This window comes from Phragmites australis, chromosome 7, assembly GCF_958298935.1.
Source record: "Phragmites australis chromosome 7, lpPhrAust1.1, whole genome shotgun sequence".
Lineage (NCBI taxonomy): Eukaryota > Viridiplantae > Streptophyta > Magnoliopsida > Poales > Poaceae > Phragmites > Phragmites australis.
Window position 1 is genome coordinate 35,804,206 of NC_084927.1, and position 21,122 is coordinate 35,825,327.

Sequence of the window (21,122 nt, forward strand, 5' to 3'; positions counted from 1 at the left end):
GGTTCGGGGATTTAAATTTTGGCGAAATTTCACTAAATTTTTGGTTTTCCGGCCATGAACAAAAACATGTTTTGGTCAAAAAAATTCAGTGAGATTTGAAATTTTTGAATAAATTCTGCTAATATAATACAAATAAACCTAAGTTATGCAAGCAAAAGTTTCTACCGTGATGGTTAAGTTTTTTTTCCTACATGCAGCAACTGACAAGCGGGGCGTACACAGGCAAAAGAGGGGAAAATTAAATGGGAGCACAGGGATCGAAGGAATGTTATTTCTTAGGGTATGCTGCCTAACCACTAGACTACAGGTTGGGTTGCGCATGTGAATTGGAAAGTATTCTATATAAGCATTTCAAAAACTTAAATTTTCAAATTTGTTTAAATTTTGTAAGCGGGATTTGGAAGAAAAATCCGGGGAAATTCGTGAATTCCGGGTTTTCCGCCGGTGAACGAAAAAAATTGAAATCCCTGGCCAGGTTATATGATACTCCAGTTCAGATAATGGATTCTGATGACATGTGAAATTTGCAGATCAAGATCAAATAAAAGAAGACATGATATACGTGGCATCTATTGAGTACCGTATAAAACTATAACATTTAAAGCTACTAGTGTTTGAAATTTGCAGAGTCTTTAGCTAGTCTTATCTATGGAGTACCGTATTAAACTACAGCATGTAAAGCTACTAGTATTTGATTGCAGAGCAGAGTCTTTAGCTAGTCTAGGAAGATGGGGGATTGTCACATATGTTGGCAATGTTAATTGCCTTCCTGATTAACTCTTTCATAATAGCAGGGCAGCTTCGGGCTAAATACTCAAACTCTTCAGTTTCGACGACTGCAAGTAGAGTGGTTGAGGAGCCGAGGAATTCGAAGCATGCCTCTTTAAGACCGCAACAATGGTGCTTCTCTGCTAGCGCCAGGATAATCGCTACAGAGCTCTTATCAATGTGTTTATACAACCTATGCTCACACATCAGCTTTAGCCTTTGCAGGCAATACCTGTCCGCTGTAGCAAGCAAATGTTGAGTCATTGCAGACTCATCTTCCTGCTCCATCTCTGGCCATGTATCTGTGTATATGAAAGTAAGCAGAGCTCTGAACACTTGTGCCTCCATGTCATCTATTCGTATGATGTTGCTAGTGGTACCCTCCTTCATTGGGCCGTAGAGCTGTGCCTTGAAGACCGGCGACCGTGCCCCAAGCACGATCCGATGTGCAGGAAACGTCTCCTCACCGACTCGGAATTCAACATCGGCGAGCTCCTTGGTTAACAAAAGGTTACCGAGATGCTGTTGCATGTCAGACGGTGGCACCATGATGGATGGTGCTTCCTTGACAATATGTATCCGGACCTTGATGCTGAAACAATCATCCTTGAGATGCTCGGATCGCTCCAAGTCTTCCCTTTTGACGAACCTCTCACATCCAAAGGCTCTATTTACAGAGAAGTTATTCGTGTCGGTGATATGGATATAGAACGGCAGACTGAAAGTAGCCTTCGCCATCAAGGGCTCATCGACAATATCAACAAGAAGGATATACAAGGAGATAAAATCAGTGTTCCCGTCGTTGCCCGGACTCCCCTGGGGTCGGTAACTGACACACCACGTACGGCCTCTCGCACGGAACGGGCAAGAACTGAATTCAGGCCGGCCACAATGGGCGTTTAAGGTCCTGGAGTACCCGACGATCTTGACCAGGTGGTGCTCTCTCACGGAGACGATGGTGGTGGCGGAGCGCGACGGGTGGCCGGCACTCGACGCAGAGGTCGCCATGGTGGCTGGTGGGATAATGGCTAAGGTCATCCTCCAATAACCACATTAAATTTTTATCCTCAAAAATACTATTACAGCATCCCTTATCACTATTACAACATCTTTTATTTTTTTTTATCTCCAATAGCTACCTTATTTTCTACCTTCTACTCCTCTTTTTCTCTCTACGAGTCCGCTATCAGCCTCTGTAAACAGTAATGCTACAGTAACAGACATTGTTTTCTGTATCCGGGCCCACTGCAGTCTCTGTGAGCAGTGTTGCTACAGCACCGCTACATATTACGGGTGCTACAGTTGTTCCGTAAAGTTGCGGGTACGTTTTCTCTCTCCGCAGTACTGTAGCGCACTGTAGCACCGGATACTGACTGGAGCTGCTACAGTACCCCCGCAAATCACTGTAGCATCGGATCTGCAGAAATACCTCCTCTGCTGGAGATGACCTAACGGAGCCGATTGCAGGGCAGGGATAGGTTGGGTTCTTGCCTTTTCTTTTTAAGAGGTAGGGGATGGAGACGGAAAAAAAGAACCTACGTGCAGCTGATATATCAGAGTCGAACTCTACCTGAGTGCATAATATGGTGTTCGAGTCGAACTCGATCTTTAGCTGTGATCGATAAGGCCACGTACAACGCCACCTACATGGGGGCTCTTGATGGAAGTTACGTTGATTTGCTTGCCACCGTGGAACACTGGTCAAGCGCCTGCAGACGAGTCGTCGCTCGAGTAGGCATCCGACGTCTGGAGGGGACAAATGGGTTAGACTTTTTTCCTAGATGGTTACACAGCTCTTAGCTATTTAAGCATCCCTAAAATATAGTTATTTTTGTTGTAGGTTTAGACTCTTGTACAGTTACGCGATGATGTAGCATTTTTCTCTCTTTTAAAAGTCTGTATAAATGTTTATGTATTATACGTGCCCTAAGCAGGCAGTAAGAGTTCGGGTGACGTGGCAATCAGCACATGATGACTTTTTGAAGATCAATGTGGATGGTGCGTATAACGAGAAGAACCGCCAAGGTACTCCTGCAGTGGTCATTAGAGCAACTCCAACAGCAACTCCATATTTTACCATCCATATCCCCATATAGATTACCATCTATAAAGATTCCTCCTCCATAATACTCCACCACTCCAACAGCACATCCATATTTCACCCTCTATATTCTCTCTCCTATTTTTTAATAGTATTCTATAACTAACAATATATTCGTAACGACTATATTTTTATAACGGCTATATTTCTAACGGTTATTTCTCCAACGGCTATTTTTTCAACGGTTATTTCTCCAACGGCTATTTTTTCATCGCCACCAAGTCCCTCACCATCAGGACCAGCGTTGCTGGATGCGGCTACGGCTCCGATCGTTTCGCTCCCATCTCGCCGGCCATCTCCATCACACCGCACCTCTACTCGCTGTCGCCGCTGTTGTCTACGTTCGTGTCGGCACTGCAGTCCCCGTACATGTCGCCTCGAGACCTTGAGCCACCGGCGCGCAGCTGCAGCTGCGCCAGGAAACCACGGCTGCTGCCGTCAGTGCCACCACCACCGCGGCGCCGGCGCCGGTGTCATGCTCCAACGGTTCCCACTCGGAGGATATCGACGCGCCCAGCGCGTCCCTCACGCCGCCGTCAGAGCGCTACGACTCCAGTGGCATCAACGCGGCCAAGATTTCCGACGGCGGTGGCGGCGCCGGCGGCGGCCGCCCCACGCTCGATGCGTAACCAGGTGGCGACGAGTTCATGCACGCAACCCCGCGTGCGCCCTTCTCTCTCCCTTTGGATCGAGCCGCCGACGCTCGGGGCGGAGTCGCGATGGTGGCGGGAGCAAGCGTCGGTTGGGGGATAGCGTGCGGGGAGAGGCACGCCAGATATGGCGTGCGGGAGGACGGAGATAGCGTGCCCGTGAAAATAGCGGATGGGATAGATCGTCTGTTGGAGACGGATTTGAAGATATTTTGGATTTACAGTGAGATAGAGGATGGAATAGAAGCTCTCTTGGAGTTGCTCTTAGAGATGCTGGATGGAATTTCTTGAGCGCAGGAGGAGATTGGTACGAATGTATGCCCAACTCTCTTGTCGCCGAGGCTAGCTTTTAGCAGAGATGCAAGTTTTGTATTTTTTAATTATTGGGTTGATCCAAAATTAAAAAAATAAACTAAAGATTTACTCCCACCTAGTTAAGTTAAGAAAAATAAATAAATTAAGTGTAACCCAAAACTACCCATTAAATACCCACTTGCATCCCTACTTGCAAGAGTCATTATTGCCTAGCTAACTTTGCTTGTGGTCAGCGTAGGTGGCATGTTGCTGCACCGCTTGTTTTTAAGTTGTAACCAACGTGACTGTAGTTCTTTGATTTTTTTTTATGATAAAAGAGCTCATATGATTAAAAAAAGAAAGAAAAAATCTACGAAAATCCTATGTGATACTAGGTTGCGATCCCAATCGAAACTGACGTAGGCATGGGCTTCCTGTTAAACTGTGATATAGATTTGGTCATCAAATCTAGGAACATGTTGTTTGTCACAAGGGCATTGTTTACGCTCGAGAAAACCTAAACGTGGCCCGGCGCGTTTGGAGGAAGGTAATGAGCACTTCGGATAGGCCCTGTGTCATTTCTTGCAACAATTGCATCTGTCTATTTCATGCGCAATACTTCATTATGTAGCTTTTTTTCCTCTGTTACCAGAACGACGCACACTACGGATATATCACCACACACGTGTACTAGACTCATACACCCACAAATGTATCTCTATCATATGTCTACAAATAAAACCGTTAAAAACACTCGTATGTAAATCATGAGTACCTAGATTTGAACCCTGATAGGTGAAGTAGTATTCTCACTAGAGGTCGTTCCTCACACTGTAGCTAATTGGCATACAAAGCTTGTCAAAAACATGTTTTTTGTGTTTGAGATACATCAAGAGTCAGAGGAAGATGGAATTGTTTTAGCGTTGCTAACGTCTTTGGTGCTTGCAGAGCCCTGCAATAAAAGTATGTGTGGGTACATCATCCCATGGCATGTATTTAACAAACCTATGCGTAATGTCTGCATTTCCTCTCTTAAATCAACTTCTTTAATGGGAGATTAGCAAAATACAAAAGACCGAGCCAACATTGTCAAAATGCACAAACCAACGAGGTGTTTATATATCAAAACTAGTTGTTCTCCACAAAGTATTCAATGAGTAATCAAAATAGGACACGGATATACTCCTCGTCCTCTTGAGTACATTGCATTAAACTAGCAGATGTAAACCAACTATTATCTGCCGTTAGGACTACTAAATTATGCTACGCATTTGACAAGCATTTAGTTAATAATTATGTGCAACTGGAATTCCATCAATGAAACTTATGTTGATGGCTTGATGACGCTTTGCCTCTCCTGATTCCACCCCAAATTTTTTGCCTTTTCCAGATGGCGAGTAAGAACATCGGAAACTAGCTCCTTTGTAATAGTAGGCCAAGTAAGGGCTAAACGCTCAAACTCTTCAGTTTTCAGAACTTTTACCTTTTTCAGATTGCGAGTAAGAACATTGGAAATTAGCTCCTTTGTAATAGTAGGGTAAGTCAGGGCTAGACACTCAAACTCTTTAGTTTTCAGGACAGTAAGCAGCGTTGCCGAGGAGCCAAGGACATCAAAGCATGCCTCCTTAAGAGCAAGGCAGTTATGCTTCTCTGCTAGCGCCAAGATAGTTGCCACACAGCTCGTATCAATGTGGTTGCACAACTTTTCTTCACAGATCAACTTTAGCCTTTGCATGCCATACCGATCCGATGCGATAAGCAAATGTTGAGACATCGCTGGCTCTTGTTCATGCTCCATCTCTGGCCATGCATCTGTGTATACGAAAGTAAGCAAAGCCCTGAACACGTGTGCCTCCATATCATCTATTTGTATGACGTCTGTGGTGGTGCCCTCCTTGATCGGGCCAAAGAGCTCTGCCTTGAAGACTGGCGACCGAGCCCCGAGCAACAATCGGTGCGCAGCAAACGTCTCCCCACTGACTCGAAATTCAACATCGGTGTGCTCTTTGCTCCACAAGAGATCGCCGAGATGCCGATGCATGTCAGACAGTGGCACCACTGTGGATGGCGCTTCCTTGACAATACGTACATCTACCCTAACGGCGAAGCAATCATCTTTGAGATGCTCCGATCGCTCCAACTCTTTCCTTCTGATGAACCTCTCGTACCCCTTCAATCCTGGTGCCGAGAAAGTAACCGTGGCGGTATGCCTATAGGATCGCACCGGTTTCTGGTCTTGGTCGAGCAAACTGAATGTAGTCTTAACTGTCACGGCCTCATCGACAGGATCGACGAGAGAGAGATATAAAGAGATGAAACTGTGGTTTCCGATGCGGGATCCCATGGGGTAGTAGCGCAATTTCCAGGTATGGCCTCCCGCATAGAACAAGCATGACTCGAATGAAGGCCTGCAACTGATGTTAATGGTTCTCGAGTACCCATCGATCTTGAGCACATGGTAGGCTCTCGCGGACGCGATGGTGGCGTCGGAGCACGACGGGTCGCTGCCCTTGGACGCGGTCCTTGTCATGGTGGCTGGTGGATCCCTAAAGTCGGGCGTGGGGGCAGGAACGGAGTCGATTATATGGAGATCAGGAGTTCGGATTCTATCTTTATATACCACAAAACTGGCCGTTTCCTAGTCCGTTTCCTAGTCTATCTGATGAAAGATAAAACAACTAATTTAAAAAAGTAAGTTAAAAGAGTAAAATAAAAGAAAGTCACATAGTAGTTTTTTTTCCTTTTATGAATATCTACCACACGGTAAAGAATTCAACGTAGTGGCGCTGCCATCTATAGTTTTGGATATGTAGAAACTGACAGATAGATGCCATTTTGAGAAGAAAAAAAAGAACCTGTCAGATCTCCTGCCGAGGTTATCTACTATGCATATACATCCTTGAAATACTGGGCAAACTTGCAAAAAGAGGAGAACAATCAAGCGCTTGTAGTCTAATCCCCAACCGGTTATCACTGTCAGTTTGGCTGGAAACAGTAATGATAAAGTATCACTTTTAGTTCATAATCTCCAACGAGCAACTAATTATTGAGGTTGCATGAAACACCCTTTATAATTGTCAGTTCGTGTTACAAACCGATATTGATGTATCACTGACAATTCGTGACATCAATCAGTAGTGATATCCTCCGTATCACTATCACTTCATGTTACAAACGGGTAGCGATATTCACCAAAGTTTCATAGCATGAATTGATAGTGATAAGGAGGATGTCACTGTCAGTTTTTGTTTCAAATCGACAATAATAAGTGTACAATATATATTGATTCATCTCCTCTAACTTAAACATGAGCAAAACAGACAAGAGTCTGTTCAGCCATTTGTGGCGCCTTGGTGCTTGGAGGCTTTAAAATTTAGAGGAATCCAAATACCTTGGCGCTAAGGTTAGTAACATGATCTATATTTTATTTGTAGGTAGCTTTACCTGGTAGGTTGCTCTAAATTTTGAAAGAAAGTGATTTGTTCCATGGTGATGAAATTTTAAGGAGCTGGAACTACAATTGAGCTCTAATTTAGAAAATAGATTGCAATTACCTCATTGTAGATGTACGAAGATTGCTTAGATCAAGATGTAGCTCCAATTTAAGGTTTGAATCTAGTTCAATTGTAATTTATGGTGGATGAGCTCATGAGGGTTTTTTTTATTTAGACTATTTATATAGTTAATAATATAGCTAGGTTAATAGCTATATAGATATATGAGTTATCTAGATCGTTTATACTTCCTCCGGTTTTAAATATACGACACTTTGACCAAGATCAGGTTAAATTTTTAAAATTTTGATCGTTAATAGCTTTTAAAATATTTTGTTTAGAAACATAAAAATCATACGTGTAGGTTTGTTTTGAAAAATATTTTCATAATATTATATTTTTATTAGATATTATGACTATATTCTAATAGAAAATGGTGATCAAAATTTTAAAAGTTTGACCGGATCTTTAGTCAAAGTGTCATATATTTAAAACCGGAGGGAGTATGAATTTACATTAGCTATGTATGAGCAACTTTTAATGGCACTAAATTTGGCCAACCAACGACCAACTGTCAGCTTAATCAGTTTCTTCGTGGTCGAATGATCCTTGCCAAATTTTGCTTGGACTTAAGTTGGTCCTATATATCCCCGGACATGTTGTCTTCTCGAGTGAACCTTGCAACACTGCTGGTCTTTTTTCGCTGTTACTTCTTTCCTCAGGTGATGCGCGCACTAATGTATTTCCTTTTCATATGAGATTTGCCTAAGGGTGTCAGTATAATACTATAATAACTACGAGGGAGTGAGGGATGCACCATGAGAAATGCAAGTGCAAACGCTTAGCTCCTCTAGTTATGGTCGTCCCGTTACTTGTCGCTATCAAGAGAGACATGAGCACTAGCTTTGACGCTGCAACCAGATGTCCTTATTGATAAAAGCGATTGTATGAATATTTATTTAAAGTAGAAATGTCTAAGTAATCAATTGTACCTATCGAAGAGGAAGCTGTAAGATTTTATATAAGTTCAGCCTCTCTTAGTATTTAGTAAACACGCACGTGTGTCGCACGTGTAATTTTTTACATCTACGGTTTCTAATATATATGATCTAAAAGCATCAAGAATAAAAAATTATTATGGACTCAAAAATAATCTTAGCTACAATACTTCAAATGTGTAGGAGTACAAAATCTACAGGAAAAATATTTATTGAGTACTTCAGTGTTGTCGTTATGTAACAAAATTCTCACAAAGTCTTCAGCTGGAATCAGTACAATAAGTTAAATTTGGAGCATACGCCCTGACTGATCTTTTTATTGCACACCTTCTGGGGTAGAGTTGAACTATATTTATGTGACTGAGTCGATTCTGAAAATTAGAAGGTCCAAATTGAGACCATAGCCACCATAACTGCATAAGAAAACTGATATAGAGGAATGATCAATAATACTATAATTGATCTGCAAGAAGCTAGTTACCCTCAGTGCTGAACTGATTACATGCAAGATGGATGAACCCGATAATTGAAAACCAAAGCACATGAGTATCACCCTCGCCTCGACAGTGGTCAAGCAATCGCCGTTGTTAGTTGTACCGAGGCAATCACCGTAATCACCGTCTACAATAAAAAATTGCATGACAAATTGTCGAAAAGCATGGCTACCTAAAGTAAATCAGTCTAACAAACACACAAGCTGCAACCAATCACCGCTGCTAGTTTTGCCTAGGTTTTTCTTGTTTTCCCCTTGTTCAATCTGATGTAGACAGCAGGGGAAAGTCCACACATGAGCAACAGTTAACATTTCACTGTAGGTATATTAGCAAGACAAAACTGCATTTCATCGAATTGCATATGTTTATTTAGCAATTGTGAAACAGAGCCGACACAGAAAGACTACTCAACTAGCCTAAAAATAAAAACCACCCTTCAATGAAAGGGTATACGTTTATTTTACAAAAATTGCCCATCCATTGGTATTGCTTCAAATGAATTTTGAGTAGTACCTCCTTTGACAGCCCACAGTCATGACTCAGAGCCAGCTAAAAAGACAGCACATGCGAGGCCACTTATATGCACGCTTTGGCCATAACCAACATGGGAGATGCTAAGAGATTTGCCTCTAGCAAAATACGATACATTCGAGAAGAAAATGTAAGACTACTGTCAACTACAAAGGAAGTTTAGCTCAAATTCCACACAGTGCACAAACTATGGAAACCTAGGAAACCAAATAAACTTTGATTATAATGCTATATTCGTTGCAACAGGAGCTATTAAAAAGCTGAAAATGGCTTTACCCATCTTAGAAATAAAAACAGTTACAAATAAAAATCAAAACACTATGGAATCATACCCCGCCTCATAAAAATGCTTCAATTTGAATAGGGCCAAAGGTTGTTCCAGAAACAACAGACTGTATTGGCTTGCCATTCGTAGTCACCAGCGTGGGCCCAGATCTCGTGCGAATGGCGGAAGGAGTAGCACGGGGAGGACAGGGGGAAGGAGCCCTCACCGGTGGTGGATGAAAAGGGGAAAGCAAATCTAAGGAGCTCTCGCCGAACTCTCATATGGGAAAGCAAATATCCACTGTCCTCGACGCTAGTCTGATGAGCCCTCGCCAGATGTTCATGTGCGTCGCCGTTGAGGGAATCGGTGTGAGCGACGCTTGGGGGGGGGGGTCTGATCTACATAGGGGAAGGGGTCGGGGAGGAGGGGTGGGTTGGGCCGCCGAAGAGGGGATCGGTGTGAGCGATCGGGGGAGTAGCACGACGATCACGTGCGTTGCCAGCGAGGGGATCTCTGTGAGTGGTGCAGGGGGAAGGGTGCAGCTTGAGGACGCCGGGGCCGGAGGCGGGCACACTGGTGCTGGAGGTGGTGGATGCCGGGGGCAGGCGAGGCGGCGTAGATGGAGACCACAGCTAGCGACGACTATTTTTGTGTCAGGGGTGGGTGGGAGGGGGGCGATGGTTGTGGGATCGGTTGTGGCAGACAGAAGATGCGACGTATTATGGTGGGGAAGTGAGGACCGTTGGATTGGATTCGGAGGGGCTGGATGAGGTGCTCAGTACCAAATGCATTCACGCCTTTATATGTTAGATAGATAACTATGCTGCCTTGTTTAATCTCAAGAGAAGACAATTATAATAGGGATGTGTCTAGATCTACTTATATGAATCTTATCGAATTCTCTTGTCAGAGGGGTTAGAGGAGGGGGCACCGCGAGCTGAGGATGCCGGGGCTGGAGGCGAGCGCACTGGGGCTAGAGGTGGTGGATGCCAGGGGTAGGCGGGGCGCCAGAGATGGAGACCACAGCTAGCGACAATTATTTTTGTGTTGGGGTGGGTGGGAGGGGGCGCGATGGTTGTGAGATTGGGTTGAGGCAGATAGAAGATGTGACACATTGCGGTGGGGGAAGTGAGGACCGTTGGATTGGATTCGGAGGGGCTGGATGAGGTGCTCAATACCAAATGCTTCATGCCTTTATAGGTTAGATAATAGCACTACGTCATGTACTGTCTTGTTTAATTTAAGAGAAGACAATTATAATAGGGATACGTCTAGATCTACTCATATGAATTTCACCAAGTTCTTTCGTATTCTAAATCATGAAACTCTTGTCGGATAAATCTGATCGTGACTTGAGTATACTGTGAATCTTAATGATTTGTTTTTTACTTCTATATGGCATAATATTGCTCCTGTTGGACTCTCCTTCTAGCTTGTCTTTTTGGTCTTCTCCCTACACTCCCTTTCGATATACCTCCTCCGCTCCTTATATAGTCGGATCAATAAAACATATCTTACTCAGAGTCTCGACTCCCTTCGATATACCTCCCCCGCTCCTTATATAGTTAGGTAAAAACATATATCTTACTCAGAGTATCGAGCATAATCTTCTCACACTGTGTTATCTGGAGAATTATTTCATAATCTGATGATAGTTTCTATACAGAATACAATGAATTGTTTGGAATATCCACACATACCTTATTTACCTCATGACGATTAATAAACCTATAGTATAAAGTGACGGATATGTATACGATGATACTTTATCCTCATAATATATTGTGTTTCTATTAATTTTCCTAATTATTAATTATCAAATCCATGTCACAAGTTAACTGATCTTATGTTACACCGGAACAATAGTTTTCATCTCAAACTTAATTACTACACATTAATACTCCAAAACTTAGTTCTCTCTTTAGTTTGTCCCATGTAAAAAAACAATGTGTATTCCAACGCAAGAAATTCTTCTACTTTAACGTGATCACTAGCACTGTGTTCATGCGTCGAACTATTAATGATTTATTTGTTTTAGTTATGGATTATAAAAAACAGTTGTAGATTGTGGATCGTAAAAAATTGGATTATAAAAGTTAAATTGTTAATTGGATTGTACAATATACCGAATCTGATGGAAAACAGATTGCTAGATCATTACAATATAGAGATTAAATTATACCATATAGCTTTTACAATCTAACATGTTTATTTTAACTTGTAGATTATGATAAAAAAACTAAAATAAACGGACCCTAAAACCCAATTCTATCTTAAAGTTGCATCCATTTAGATCAAAGCACATGCTTTTGCAAGCATGAACCTTGGGAAAAAGCGCAACAGTAGTCAGAATACAGTGGCACGCCCGTAGACGGCAAACAAGCTTGGGGCGCTCCACCCATAGATTGGTGCTCCACCCATAGATTGGTGTGTCAGCAGGGGAGGGCAAAGCCAATGAAGCCATCGGCCACATCGCCTTCCCCTTAAGAAACCTCCCTCTCCTCGGGGCGGAGCTTTCGAAGCTCGCCCACTCTCTCTCACCCTCGCAACCATCACCGCCGCCCACCGTTCCCAACGCCGCCGCATCTATATCTACTCCTTCTCGCATGCCCCGCCCGCCGCCGCCGCCGCTGCCCCCTCCTCCTCCCGCCCCCAAGTGACAGTGACTCCCTCCGCCGCCGCCGCATCTCTCCCTCGCCCCGCCGCGAGATCTCCGGCTGCCTGCGTCATGGTCGCCGCCTCCGGCCTCGCGCCGCCGCGGGCGGCCGCCCCCTGTCCGCGCACGCGCGGCGGCCTCCGGCCCGGCTTCCTCCGATTCGTGCCGCCTGTGGCGCCGCCGCCGCAGCAGCTTCGTTGCTGCGCCTCCACCGTCGACGACAGCGTGGTATGCGCAGCGGCCTCCAAGCCCCGCCTCCCCAGGTAACGCTGGAATCTCTACGCATGTAGTACCTCATACGCGCAATGATTGGTGCGGTGCGATGCGATTTCTTGCGCGGTAGGTGGGATGAGATCTTCTAGTATGCTCTTGTACAGTTACTGTGATTTTTGTGTTTCGCATACGGGAGGGTGTTCCGTTTCGGTGGTTTTTGTGCGAAGGGAGGGCATTTTTTTCGCTGGTTCTGCGGGAATGGTGGTATTTTCAGGCGATGCGTATTTGATTTCGCCGGTTTTGTGGAAGTGTTGGCTCGCACTGCAGAAGGTAGCTCCGGGACTTGCTTTTCTGTACTTGGGGTTTTTACGGGCTTCGTATGATTGAAATCCTGTAGTTCCATGTAGTCAGAATGTCGTAACTGTTCCGGAGGCTCCATGCGTTGATACTCCGATGATGTGCTGTAGTAGTAGTATAGATGCCTTTAGTTGATAGTATTACTGTGTCACTGGAATAGGCCACCCTGATGCATAGAGTAAATAGACGGTAGGTTGCGATTTCTCCGATCATTGACCGGGATCTGCATCTACTCAGTTTATTCATTAAGTGTGATGGTGAATGTTGCCGTTTTTGTAGTCGTCACTGTATGGCAATGGTTGTGTTGGTCCAACTGTCTTGATGGGATAAATTCATTTATTTGCGCCTTTTGTTAAGGAGCCTACAATATCCACCAGTAGCATGAACTCTCTTAACTAACATGAATGAAAATTGCAGAGTGGTTGGTATGGGTTCAAAGCTCGTTGGATGCGGGTCGGCCATCCCAACACTTAGCATTTCAAATGATGACCTTTCAAAAATAGTTGAAACATCAGATGAATGGATCGCGGCTCGAACTGGGATTCGGAATAGGCGAGTTCTTTCAGGTAATTATGATTTTTTCTCTTTTTTATTCTTCAATTAAGTAACCTTATTAGGGTCAGTTTTGTCTCCTAGACTAAACTTATACAGCAAATGTTCGTTGGTATTTCCTTTTTAGTTAGAGTCATAACTGTGGATGATGTGTGCAACTGTTCATGTCATCACTTGTGATGGTTGAAGCAGTTTTAGGTCATAAATCATAGCGATTTTGATTCTGTTGAGCTTCTGATAGAAATTGTGTTTTACAGACTGCATGAAAATAATTTCTGGAAAGACTATATGAACAATAAGAATGAGATTAGGAATTAAAAAAATGAAAACTGATATCAAGGGTCTACCGTCTATGCATTGTTATGCTGTCTTCTGTCTAGTTGACCTCGAATATATACAAACAAATGCAGCATTTTCACCTTTTGAGTGCGGTTTTGAACTACCGATTTACTTAATTGCAAGTAACAAATTAAGTTTACGATGAAAACTATAAATCAATCACTGGTCCAATTTGACTATACTTAATTGCAAGTAACAAATTAAGTTTACGACAAAAACTATAAATCGATCACTGGTCCAATTTGACTACCTCTACAGAAGCTCAGCAGAAAACTGTTGATTGTTGTTTGAAGTTTGTGGCTGTTGTCACTAATTTACTATAGATGTGAATAACAACATTTAAAGCTGGTGTCTGCTCGAGTAAGCAGGCAATCATATTTTAATGTCACAGTTTCAGGTGCAACAGCTGTTTAGTTTTGGAGATACATTTATTTCCTTATGTTCTACTTATCAACTGTGACAGGAGATGAAACATTGCGGGGGCTCTCAATACAGGCAGCACAAAGGGCTCTTGAGATGGCTCAAGTAAAAGCTGATGATGTTGATCTTGTTCTCCTTTGTACATCTACTCCAGATGATCTGTTCGGAGGTGCTGCTCAGGTATTGTAACATATATTTGAGCATCAGAACAGTTGTCTCTAATGTCTTTTGGATTATGCTTAATCTTTCAAAACTAAAATTAAGTATTTTGAAACGCTAAAGGCTACTGTAAAGCTTTGTTTATTGTTAAACGACGTGGACCATAGTCCTGCGCTTCTGTTATCTATTGCTTGTCAGCACTATAAGAGCTACTGCTTGTTTATACATTCAGTGGGCGTCATCATCTCTTGCTAATATCTATTTTACACTTTTACTGTATTTTACCATAACCCAGCCTGGGTAGAAGGGAACATTTTTCATGTTGAAGGGGTTTGTTATTGACTATAAATGCTCTTGTATTTTATTGTTTTCTGTGTTCTCTGTTCAGTACTATTAGTATTTTAAACCACCATTAAACCATTATTTATGATCGCAAATGCACATTAGCTGGGGTACTCTGTTGTGCTTTTTATATTTTCATTTTGTGCACTGTTACAAAAAATCATTTGTATAAAATGCAAACAGGTGCTGACGGAAGTGGGGTGCACAAATGCATTTGGATTTGATATTACAGCTGCCTGCAGTGGGTTCATAGTGGGCTTAATCACAGCTACTCGTTTTATCAAAGGTCATTGAGTTATTAAATATTTATTTGAGCTTGTTATTGGCACATCATTTGACTAATACAGTCTGCTGTTGTAGGTGGAGGTGTTCGGAATGTCCTAGTAGTTGGTGCAGACGCTCTTTCAAAATTCGTGGATTGGACAGACAGAGGTACATGCATCCTTTTTGGTGATGCTGCCGGAGCTGTGTTGGTTCAGGTATCTGTTATTTCCTGTGTAAATATTGATATTCTTCACCTTTCTCAGTACAGTAGTTAATAATCCAAGGCTAAATTGGGTTGAATTTTATTTGGATGGGCCTTTGTTGAGTAAGACACACGAGAAATCATGTTGGGTGGTGTGGCCTGTATATTATGAAGTCTTTCTGCAAATTCTTTTGTTCAACTTCTTAATTTAGAATTTTGCAGGCATGCAGTGCTGATGAAGATGGCTTGCTAGGTTTTTGCATTCAAAGTGATGGCAACGGACAAAAGTGTGACTTCCTTTTGAAGTGTTGTGAGATACCGAGATTCCATATTAAATATATGTTGGCTTACTTACTTTCTCTTTATTTTTATAGGCACCTAAATGCTGGAACACTAAACGTTGAGTCAATCTTGTTCAATACCAATGGTGTTCCTGGATTCCCACCAAAAAAGGCAACCTACTCATGCATTCAAATGAACGGAAAGGAAGTTTTCCGATTTGCTGTGCGTTTCGTACCACAGTCCATTGAGAAGGCACTAGAAGAGGCTGGTTTACCTGCATCCAGTATCGATTGGCTATTGCTACATCAAGTGAGTATCCTGATTAAGAAAATACTTGACCTGAAGCATTTCTGATCCAATTGATCCTCTGTGTTACAGGCTAATCAGCGGATTATTGATGCTGCTGCCAGCCGGTTAGATATCCCATCTGATAAAGTTATTTCAAATCTTGCTAATTACGGCAACACCAGTGCCGCATCCATTCCATTAGCATTGGATGAGGCTGTTCGCAGCGGCAAGGTGAAGACCGGTGATACTATTGCAGCATCAGGTTTTGGAGCTGGACTCACATGGGGTTCGGCTATTGTCAAATGGGGCTGATCATTCCACGTGAACTACGGCATCACATGAAAGAGATGGCTTCAAACGCTCTACATGGCCTTGGGGGCCTATATTTAATGGTCCATTTACCCATTTCTCCCTGCAACATTTTTCTTTTGCATCTGTCGTCTTTTTTGCACATGAAAAATCAGTGGCATTTTGCCCTTTTCATCTATTCTTTTGGCTCATTACACAGCTCTGTTGTCCATGTGGTTAGTTTGTAATGTAGTTCTCCGTAGTTTGAGATGACAATGGTGACACTAAAGAGGATATTATACTGTAAAGTTAATGGGCCTTAACAAGATTTTGTCTGAAATTTTATTGAACTGTGGTCGATCTTGTGGCCTCAAGCAATAAGCATGTACAACGACAGATGGACATATGCTGTAGACCAATGCTGAACACAATGCTTAGTGTAATGTGTTTTGCTTTTGTTATGTTCCCTACGGTTAAAAAAAAAGTCACTGTTTTCGTTGTCCATTTTTTTTACTTTTTAAATATAAGCTATCCATATTTCTGAATAATCAGAATGGTATACGAAAAAGATTGTGTGTAAATTCATGTACAATACTTTAGTAGTAGTGTAATTTAATAGGTTTTATAAACGTATTGAGACCGTGATTAGCAGCCAAAGTGCTTGACGTGGAGTTTTCCGTGTGTCTGTGTGATTTTTTTTTGGGGTCGAATTTAGGCGAGGTTTTTGCTAGCGATATCAATTCAGCAGCCATCTTTAGTTCATAGCCCCCTCCTAAAAAAATGATCAGTTGTTTCTAGAGGAAGTTGTAAATTTGATTGGCACTGTATTTGCTTATAGGCTATCACAAAAAGAATACCTCGTATGATTTTTTCTCTCTCTCTCTCCCGTACTCCTTTTAATTTCAAAACTAGTACTAGAATAAATAATAGAGTGATGGACTCGATTAGAAATTTATTGATGGTTTTTGTAAATACCCCGATATCAGTTGAGTGACGGTATATTACTATGACCAACATTTGAATCCAAGACTTCTTTCGTAAACTTCATACTCAGTTGAACCAAGTAATCGCTAAAAATCTGGCAGACAAAGGAACACCGAAACGAGGCCATGAAAACGACGGGCAGTTCAATAAACTAAAACGAAATAAAAAAGAACAAAAAATAATTCCATTGCCGGGGTTTTAACCCGGGTCGCCTGGGTGAAAGCCAGAAATCCTAAGCGGACTAGACGACAATTGATTTGTTGTAGACAAATCCAATTACGCAATGCGAACATTGCTTCTACATTTCTGCGCATCGAAGATATTTTCCCAAGCTAGGTGGCATAGTGGGTGATGTGGACGACGTCCTCGGGCCTGGACGGCGGATGGGTCTTGTTCCTCATCCGCAACTGCTGGTACTCCCTGAACAGGAACCCCCTGTACCGTGGCGCCTCGCCGATCTTGGCCGTGAACTCCGGCAGCGGCTCGACCCACTTGTCGCCGTGGATGTTGAAGAAGAACGCGAACGAGTGCCTGTGCACTGGCTTCCTCACCACCCGGTGCGTCGCGCTCTTCAACTTGTTGTTGCTCAGCACCTACTTACCAAAGTTGATCAAAACGTACAACATGTAGCTTGGTGTATGTTTATTATATCGAGTAGGATCTGTTCTTGGGACAGTGTTGTTCTGTACGTACCTGTATGACATCGCCTATGTTGACGATGATGCTGCCGTCGACGGGCTCCGCCGGGACCCAGTCGCCGTCCTTGAGGACCTCGAGGCCCCCGACGCCGTCCTGGAAGACGAAGGTGATGCAGTTGCCGTCCTCGTGCTCGCTGAGGCCGTTGTTCTCCGCCGCCGTTGCCTGGAAGTAGCGTAGCGCAGCCATGAAATCGAAGCCGCGGTCGCTGTTGTAGTCCTTGAGAAAGCCCGGCGGGAGGCCCATGCACTCGTTCAGGATCTCTTGGATGCGCAGCCCCAGCTCGGTGAGCTTGCCGTAGCACTCCTCCACTGCCTCTCTGAAGATGCCAAAATTGGATGTATCAAGACAATTTTCTTTTACAAATTAATCATGATGTCCGAACTCTAAAATTGTACTACTCAACTGACCTGAATCCGGCTGGCTCAGTGGGGTACACGTTGAACCCGAGCCTCGGATCAAACACCAGCACGTACTCGTTCTTGTCGGCAGAGTGCATCGGCTGCCGCGCGTAGCCTGCCGGTAGGGGCGCCTTGGACCCCTCGACCGGCCGGATCTTGGCCTTCTCCTCGTTCGGCAGCGCGAAGAACGCGGCTGACAGCTCGAGCGCGCGCGCCATGAGCTCGTCCGGCACGCCGTGGTTGACGGCGCGGAAGAACCCGTGCGTGCGGCAGGCCTCGCGCACGGCCTCGGTGGCGCGGGCCATGCCGCCCTTGTCGTCCCCACCGGCGAAGAAAGGCGCCAGGTCCACGATGGGGAGCGCGTCGGTGACCGCCATGTCGCCGCCGGTATCGCTTGGATCGTGGCGGAAGAGTGTCGTCGTTGCCTGTAAACAGGACAAGATTAAGATGCCACTGACATATGCTTGTGATCACGCGCTCCGGTTGCAGACAAAAAGTGATTGTCAGCGCTACATCGGCAACGCCAGTGAGGGATGGACCAGCCGAAGGGTATGCAAGAAGGAGCCACAGGGCCAAGATGGTTAACCAACGTGTGAGTTGGCCGGAGTGGGCTTGAGGAGTGAGTGCGGGCTGGGCCTGTTGTCATCGATATAAATAGAAGGGAAAACTGCAAAAAAAACCCAAAAGTCACTTGGATTTTGACTTTTCTCCTAAAAGTTGTTTTGTTGCAACCCCCAAAGTTTGACTTTGTTGCAAAAACACCCCTAAAAATTCAAAAAAATAAAAAATCATTAAAAAAATTCTAAAAAAAACTAGAAACAATTCTAAGACCTTATGTGAAATTTGTTTTCAAAAATAATATCCTTTGCATCATATTTCATGGAGAGGAAGTTTGAAAAAAAAAAGAAAAATATACAGCTCATTTATTAACTCATGTTATTTTAACTTTTTCATATCTACCATTATTTTTTCTACATAAATAATTATTTAAGTAAACTAATAAAAGTGGTTTCACTAATTTTGGGGTGTTATGGATTAGTTATGAATTAATCTATCTGCAACACATTTACTTAATCCTGCACGTTACAATAACTATTTCAAGATTTCATGTATTTTTACAAGATAGAGGATCATGTAATAAGACTAAAAAATTTTGTTTCATGATTTTTGGAATAGTAAATAATTAACTATGCATTTAACTCGAATTAATAAATGAGTTGCACGTTTTTTTTCAAACTTACTCTCTATGAAATATGATGCAAATGATATTATTTTTGAAAACAAATTTCACAAAAGGTCTTATAATTGTCTCTAGTTTTTTTAGAATTTTTTGTGATTTTTTTTTAATTTTTTTTGAATTTTTGGGGATGTTTTTACAACAAAATCAAACCTTTGAGGGTTTTTTTTGCAACAAAACAACTTTTGGGGGGGAAAGTCAAAATCCAAGTGACTTTAGGGGGGGGGGGGGGTTTGCATTTATCCCTAAATAGAATGAGAGGAAGAGGAGAGAGAGGCAAGATTTGTAAGACAAAACAAACACGTTTCTACTTTCCCATTTCTTCTCTTCGATCCCAACTCTGTCTTCCTTGCTGCCGATCCAGTGCTTGCTCGTCGATACCTCCCTTCCACCAGGGACCATGGCTGGTGGACAGGGGAGCAGTGGGGCCCACATGTTAGAGAGGGAGGCAGAGGATAAGGGAGGTGGTCGACATTTTCACAAGCGGCCCACAGAGACAGATGGAGAGGCAGAGGGAGCTCAGGAAGGGGCAACCGGAGAGAGAGAGTTGGAGGGGGTTGAGGCGGCGCCGAGGAGAGAGGAAGCTCACCAGCGAAGAAAGATGGCCAGGGAGAGGAGGAGCATTGGGAGGCTCTGGAGGGACGGCGTGGCGGCATGACGATTATGTGTGCTGCGAGGGGAGGGCGAGGTGGTGTCGCATGCAATAACGACACATGGAAGAGCCAGGTTGGCACAGTAGTCCGGCTACATCATGGCGGGTGGCTCAGCAGTGGCGCGAGGGAAGGCACGTCAGCGCGAGATGGTGACATGATCCAGTGGTGGGATAGCACGGTGGCACGTGCATGCCGATGACGTGTACAGCGGAAAGGCCAGGACGGCATCAATAGAAGCCGGCGGGGCTGCGCGGCTCAAGATTAGGAAGGAGGTGGAGGAGGAAGAAGGTCGGTCGGAAGCGAACGACGATGGCCAGGGCGAAGGGGATTCTCGGTGCCTCGACGTGCCTGTGTTGTGGGAAGAGGAACATAGGAGGATTGGGGGAGCGATGCTCACCGAGGAAGGTCGACGACGATGCGGAGGTCAGGGCGGCTTGGCACCATGGTGGACTCTTGGGACAATGTGCGCAAGTGGCACGGCGTGCACGGGTGCACAATGGCGAAAGGACACAGCGCGATTGTGTGGCACTTGCTGCTACGTGAGCGGCGACGACGCGTGCAGGCAGACCATCTGTGGTGTGGAGGAGTGCACAGCGGCTTGGGCCAGTGGGATGGCCGAATGACGTGTGGGTGGGTTGGCTAGCTCAGCCAGCCGAGCGAGCAGCGATGTGGCACGTGTGGTGACAACGCGCAGGCAAGATGGCAGCACGAGCCAGTGGGTGGAGCGACCGGCTGTGCGGGCGACGACTCTATGTTTGTGAATGTTTGTGTGTGAGGATGATCTTATGCAGGGAGAATGGAGAGCAGAGGAGCTGGAGCTCTGTGTATATGGATGAATGGATGATTGTTTGCAGGTGAAGGAAAAGAGGAGAAGGAGGAAGGCAAGTTGGCTTTTGCAGCTCTAAGAATGCAGCGACGTGATCCATTTTGGCTGCTCGGTGAGAAAGATTAGGGAGAGGAAGGCCGGTGCTGTGGGTGTGATCTTTTGCAGGTGAAGATCAGAGAGTGAGAGAGATGAGAGATTTGTAATAATTCAATTTGAATAATTTGAATTTGAAATTGGACTCGGAATAATTTAATAAATGTATATGAATTAGAATTCAGATGTATGATGATTCAAATGAATAATTTGGATTGGATTGGTTTGGGATAAATCAATTTGGATTTGAATTAGAATTGATTTTGGAACGAGGA

The 21,122-nt window shown here is 43.9% G+C and overlaps 4 protein-coding genes across 4 annotated transcripts; 1 reads left to right on the forward strand and 3 right to left on the reverse strand.

Annotated features, from left to right (window-relative positions):
* Positions 1 to 720: 720 nt before the first annotated feature.
* LOC133925631 (BTB/POZ and MATH domain-containing protein 1-like) lies at positions 721 to 1,776 on the reverse strand. The gene has a single exon (XM_062371492.1). The coding sequence runs from the start codon at positions 1,774 to 1,776 to the stop codon at positions 721 to 723; it is 1,056 nt and encodes a 351-aa protein (XP_062227476.1).
* A 3,361-nt stretch (positions 1,777 to 5,137) lies between these two features.
* LOC133925633 (BTB/POZ and MATH domain-containing protein 1-like) lies at positions 5,138 to 6,343 on the reverse strand. The gene has a single exon (XM_062371493.1). It carries the CDS (start codon positions 6,341 to 6,343, stop codon positions 5,138 to 5,140), a length of 1,206 nt encoding a protein of 401 aa, XP_062227477.1.
* A 5,646-nt stretch (positions 6,344 to 11,989) lies between these two features.
* Positions 11,990 to 16,413, forward strand: LOC133925091 (beta-ketoacyl-[acyl-carrier-protein] synthase III, chloroplastic-like). The gene is made up of 8 exons (XM_062370928.1): positions 11,990 to 12,514; positions 13,239 to 13,387; positions 14,176 to 14,312; positions 14,817 to 14,919; positions 14,994 to 15,112; positions 15,322 to 15,386; positions 15,474 to 15,690; positions 15,760 to 16,413. Exons 1-8 carry the CDS (start codon positions 12,324 to 12,326, stop codon positions 15,979 to 15,981), a joined length of 1,203 nt encoding a protein of 400 aa, XP_062226912.1. The 5' UTR covers positions 11,990 to 12,323; the 3' UTR covers positions 15,982 to 16,413.
* A 623-nt stretch (positions 16,414 to 17,036) lies between these two features.
* On the reverse strand, positions 17,037 to 18,664 carry LOC133925092 (flavanone 3-dioxygenase 2-like). The gene is made up of 3 exons (XM_062370929.1): positions 18,048 to 18,664; positions 17,635 to 17,956; positions 17,037 to 17,534 (listed from the first exon to the last, which is right to left on the reverse strand). The coding sequence occupies exons 1-3, from the start codon at positions 18,413 to 18,415 to the stop codon at positions 17,274 to 17,276; spliced, it is 951 nt and encodes a 316-aa protein (XP_062226913.1). The 5' UTR covers positions 18,416 to 18,664; the 3' UTR covers positions 17,037 to 17,273.
* Positions 18,665 to 21,122: the final 2,458 nt, after the last annotated feature.